At 41.6% G+C, this 5,209-nt stretch overlaps 1 protein-coding gene across 1 annotated transcript; it reads right to left on the minus strand.

The window, feature by feature from the left end:
- Nucleotides 1-790: 790 nt before the first annotated feature.
- On the minus strand, nt 791-4,447 carry LOC123100625 (palmitoyl-protein thioesterase 1). The gene is made up of 11 exons (XM_044522518.1): nt 4,288-4,447; nt 4,129-4,213; nt 3,967-4,039; nt 3,804-3,857; nt 3,660-3,710; nt 3,343-3,405; nt 3,182-3,247; nt 2,935-2,973; nt 2,401-2,523; nt 1,321-1,413; nt 791-1,216 (listed from the first exon to the last, which is right to left on the minus strand). Exons 1-11 carry the CDS (start codon nt 4,391-4,393, stop codon nt 1,061-1,063), a joined length of 909 nt encoding a protein of 302 aa, XP_044378453.1. The 5' UTR covers nt 4,394-4,447; the 3' UTR covers nt 791-1,060.
- Between the last annotated feature and the right edge of the window lie 762 nt (nt 4,448-5,209).

Consider the following 5,209-nt stretch of genomic DNA (forward strand, 5'->3'; position numbering starts at 1 on the left):
CCTGATGTGGGTTGTGAGGAGATGACCATTTGAAACCTTCTAGGCACCCCAAAGTTGGGTCAAAATCCACTACCCAGTAGGGTTGTAACATAGGTTATTTTGGACTTTGCACATGAGGGAAGGGGGATGTTTTACCATCCCATCCAACACCCAACAAGCAGTGTGAAAATGTCCGTTGAGCCTCCATTGGAGAAGAAAAGAGAAACCAAAAGAGAAAGGGAAAGATAGGAAGATTGAAGGAAGAAGCTTGCTATCAAGCAAAGGGATCCCATCCCCAAGGTTGTGAAGTCCAGATCCACAATTTTGTCTCCTTGAAGCTATGGTTTCACCATCTTTGATGAGATTCTTTCAATCCCTACCTCTCGCGGCCTCGAATCTTATTGTTGTTATCCAAGATGCATAAATCTTGATGAGATCCTCTAGTGCTACCTATATAAGAACATTTTGTTTCCCACATTTGATTGTAGTGGAAGAAGATTTGGATGGCTTCGGCCCGTGTTTTTTATCCCAATATGGGGGGTTTCCCACATTAAAAATCTGGCGGCATATGTGTTGATGTTCTGCTGTTGTTCAGAGGTTTCCTTCTGTGCTAAGCAACCATCATTGAATTAGTACATGAAGTAGTGTTGGAATTATTTTGTTTCTACTGCAATTTTAGACCACAATCGTGTGCTAATTCCCAACACTCGGTTGGTGTCATCAAATCAGCAGAGACATGTATTTTGTTGCACTGCTGAGCATGCGGGCAGAAGCTCACAAATCATAAAATACAAAAACAAGAAACAAAGTATTGAGATGAACATAAGAAAATATTACGAAGAAGGACATGTATGTAACCTGTGATTTTTTGTTTTTACAATTGATATGGTCTTCTACGTAGCGATGACAGAAGCAAAGCATGAAAGAAGAATGACATATACACCAACCCAACATTATATCCCTGACAAAAAGATGGTGGATCGTCACGTCGACGACCGAGGGAGTACCCCGGAATGCTTCCCGTCAGCCTGAGCGTTTCACCAATTGTGTGCCAGGTGGCGGCGAGCGAAGGGCGAGGAAGTCACGCAGATGGTTTGTCCTTCAAGTAAGGCAGGATGTGTTTCCTCATGTCACTGTTGGAGATGCCTAGGTGATCTCCTGCCACCGACACGAACTTGACTCGCCCTGCATCGTCCAGGGCCTTCAGACCAATCCAGTCTTCCTGATATAGCTTTGTCTGCAGACCAAATTTCGGTAAGTTCAGTGAGCCGAAACAGACTCAAAATTTCATCAACTTGCTAAGCCATATCACTAGTCCAACATGAAGAACAAAAATTGTACCTGTTGAGGAGGTAGGACTGGATCAAAGGCTCCGTCAGGGTAATAACCAAACCATGATGTTTCCCGCGGTATGAGGACGGTATCATTCTCAAACTGCAAAGCATATTAGGGCAAAACAGTAAGGGCATCAAAGTATACTTCAATTATCAGTCTGTATTAAGCACCAGAGCTTTATAAGAAAATTTGGAAAAGTGCTGCAATGCTCAGATACAAGATTTTTGTGTGACTCATGACTTATGATAGAGTAAACACAAGGAATCTTCTTCAAAGGAAAATAATTTTCTTGCCCAGCTATCTATGTGCCATGTGTGATACTCACTGTGAAGAAACTGCTCTTCATTTCTTCTAGGTGTCCATTTGCTCTTAGTTGTTGGGACTCAACTATATATGGTTGAGAGGAAAAGAGGCATCAATGTTCTGGATGAATTAAGGATCATGGCAGATTTCCTACCCTCTCAGTTCTCAATGGATATTATCATCATGGGTTGCTGGCACCTATGGATGCAGAGAAACTCCAAGATTTTCAAAGCAATAGCTCCCTCTGTTCAGTCTTGGAGGGTTCAGCTTAGAAATGATCTTCAGTTGATTCTTCTCAAGACAAAGAACAAGCATAGAGATGCTTTCAAAGCAGTGGACTGAAATAAATATTATTTAAAATTTTATGGATTTCCCTAGAACTGGTGTTGGTTAGTTGTCCTGGTTTTTTTGCCTGTGTATTTGTGAAATTATTTTTAATGAAAATTACCGTAGAACAATTGTTCTAAGGTCTTCGGTTCAAAAAGTATATATATATTATCAACCTCTATTATGAATCTTCGAAACGGAAAGACACCTACTAAATGCATACCCTAGCCGTACGTGTTCATGTTATTTTGTTGTTTTGGTGCACACAAGAAATACTTGTGTGTTTGAGCTATGCTTGAAATATTTGACTTGAGAAAATCGATTCCCACTGCATTTCAAAACAGGGAAAAAGCAAAGTCCATTTTGAATTTTGATATTCCATGCCAACTTCAAGTATGCTACCATCTAATATTTGAACGTGGATCAAAATGTGATTTCAGACATTGTAAGCCTTACCATGATCAGTACTAAATTCTTTAGGCTGCTGAACCTTTCCTTGTAGGCAGCATTTCTTTCACCTGGTATCTCATTGTTAAGTTTGGGAAGAAACCTGCATCCCTTGAGATAATCATCAATATCCTGAAAAAACAGTACATTTTCGGTGACTAGGAATATATCATTGAATACTGCTCAGGTTTACTTCCAAGATTTATGTTTAAAGATCAGTCAATGTTTTCTTACGGTCTTCCACTCTGAAGTAGAAGCAAAAACTGAAAGCTAAACACTCATCAAGATTGCCTACTTAAAATTCTTCAGAGAGCGAGTGAGCGACAAACAAAAATAGAACGTCAAACTACCCATAAATAAAAATATGGAATTCATTATTACTCAGATATACCTGAGCCCCGTCAGTACCCAATAACAGTTAATAGAACAACACAACAAGCAATTTAAAAGTTCAAAAGAGTGCAAGTTCAGCAAATGATAGATATATCAGCGTAAAGGTGAATTCCTATTGGTTATGGCCTCAAGAAATGCAATACAACTCACGGTTGGGATCTTGATGTAACCACTTGGCGCAAGATGTGCCTGTAATTCACCACGACTTGAGTTAAAGTCTCTCGTTCATTAATACTCCCTCCGTCTGAAAAAGCTTGTCCCTCAAATGGATGTATCTAGCACCAAGTTAGTGCTAGATACATTCATTTGAGGAACAAGCTTGAGACAAGTTTTTTCGGACGGAGGGAGTACTAGCACGACTAGGGTTTGGGAAGTGACTAAGCCAAGATATAAGTACCTGCACGTAGTCCGAGTAAATCTCCGATTTGATAAGGGCATCAACAATAACACAGAAAAAACCAGACTGCAGAAAAGAGATGCACAATGTTCGGAGGTAATCAGACTCTTGGTTGAAATCAATAGACTGGATATTAGCTGGGGATAATGAGATCAACTTACACCACAGTGTGGCGCGGAAGCAGTACCAGCATGAGGCCCAGCGAGTGAGATGAAATTCTTGACCTGTTACAAGTGTCCGAATACATATGCACCGTAAAATATCTCATACTGCACAACAAACAAATAGCATTCTCTGCGACCCTACTGATAACTGATCAATCAAAGCTTAAATTTAAGGCATTGTATGCATGTTTTTGAAAAAAGAAAAGCTCTCACTAATTGGCATGCTAGTAGATATGAACACAGAGACCCAACACACATTCACAAGCATCCAGATTTTATCCCCTGTACAATTTTGAAAGCAACTCATTACTCACCGGTGGTCCATCATCGCAATACTCGACCACTGCCCGGCCAATCAAGTTCCCCTGTGGAAGCACATAATTAATGTTTAGTAGAAGAACGACACATTTCATAGATTGTGTTATAGAAAACTGCCAACAACATATATACTTATATACCTGAGACAGACCAACAATGTTATAGCCGCCGCTTAGCTCTTCCATCTCCTTTACCTGCAGAAACAAATTAGCAAGTAGGCATGGATGATGAATATCTATCTATCTACTCAGCATACAGCAGAAAAAAAGGCATCATCATCGCCCGAAGCGCCGAATGGATCACCTTGTTGCACATGATATCAGCCTGTTCGTTGAGAGGCATGAGCCAGGAGTCCCGTGCCCCGTTTCCAATTTCTCTGAACACAAGCGAGTAGAGCAGAATGAGTCAAACTCCGGTGGCCGTCGGCGGCGGAAGGGCATAGAAGACGCATATCTAGGTACGTACATGCAGTGGCCGTCGGCGGCGGACCAGTCGGCCAGGAGCCGGGTGAACTCGGCAACGCTGCTGTCGGTGCACTGGCCCCCGATCCCTGCTCGAACCAATCAATCAGTCAACCAGTCAATAAGCCATGGACGGAAGCAGAGCAAGCGAGGGTGGACCGACCGTGCAGGACGACGAAGGGCACCGCCTCCGCGGGGGCGAGGAGGAGGAAGAGGAGGGGGAGGACGGCAGCGGCGAGGCGCGGAGCTCTCCGCGGCATCAGGACCATGGCTTGGCGTCCGAGGGACACACGAGAGGACGTCGCTCACTCTTGAGACTGGCCGCGTCGGTGTTCGAACTTATAAAGACCTTCTAGCAAGTAGTACTTTACTCGTATAAAATTTTGATTTTTCTTCCGTGTTCGCTAAAAGTCAGTCAACTTTTTTTTTGAGCTGATAAAAGTCAGTCAACTGAGTAAGTCTCAGTCGACATCCTGTCCTAATCGTTAGATGTAGAGAGCTTAAGATTTATACGGCCAGCTGGTGTCGCTTTCTACGACCACTTACGGACCTTATATTTAGCGCGTAGAAAGCTGGGTGTCGCGCAAACGCGCACCCGCAGCCCTATAGGACTATCGGTTCTTTCAGCCAGTTGTCCTTCCACCAAGACTATTCAGTAAGAAGTCAAATTCTGTATCGTAGTTTGTTCTTTATTTTTTCTAAAAATTATAGCAAGATATACAAGTAGCTATTTCTTCATAGATCCACCAAGATTTTTGCATTATTAAGCCCTAACTACGAATGGTCATGCCTGACGTTTTGACCACATTTTAAACCCGTCATAAATTCAAAACAGATGCAGATTTTTTTAAAAAAAAACCAACGCATTGTATCATTATATGTGACATATTTTCCAAAAAAAATAACAAACTTGAAATATGACAAATATCTTTAAAAAAATGTTCTGAGAGATGAGCTATCATGTATGAAGATTCATGGCTTACAAGTCAAACAATCAATGTTATGGTCACATTTAAGACATAGTTTGTTCAAATGATCTCAAGTATGCATCATCGAATGACAAACAATGTTGCCAAAGGAAGTTT

Source organism: Triticum aestivum, chromosome 4D (assembly GCF_018294505.1).
Source record: "Triticum aestivum cultivar Chinese Spring chromosome 4D, IWGSC CS RefSeq v2.1, whole genome shotgun sequence".
Lineage (NCBI taxonomy): Eukaryota > Viridiplantae > Streptophyta > Magnoliopsida > Poales > Poaceae > Triticum > Triticum aestivum.

What these genes read in the sequence shown, in the direction of transcription:
- LOC123100625 (XM_044522518.1), bottom strand. Translation starts at nt 4,393, where the DNA reads ATGGTCCTGATGCCGCGGAGAGCTCCGCGCCTCGCCGCTGCCGTCCTC. An exon ending in GCCGCCGACGGCCACTGCAT is followed by an intron (nt 4,040 to 4,128) that starts GTACGTACCTAG and finishes GCTTGTGTTCAG; the next exon opens with AGAAATTGGAAACGGGGCAC. An exon ending in CAGTCCTACCTCCTCAACAG is followed by an intron (nt 1,217 to 1,320) that starts GTACAATTTTTG and finishes TTTGGTCTGCAG; the next exon opens with ACAAAGCTATATCAGGAAGA.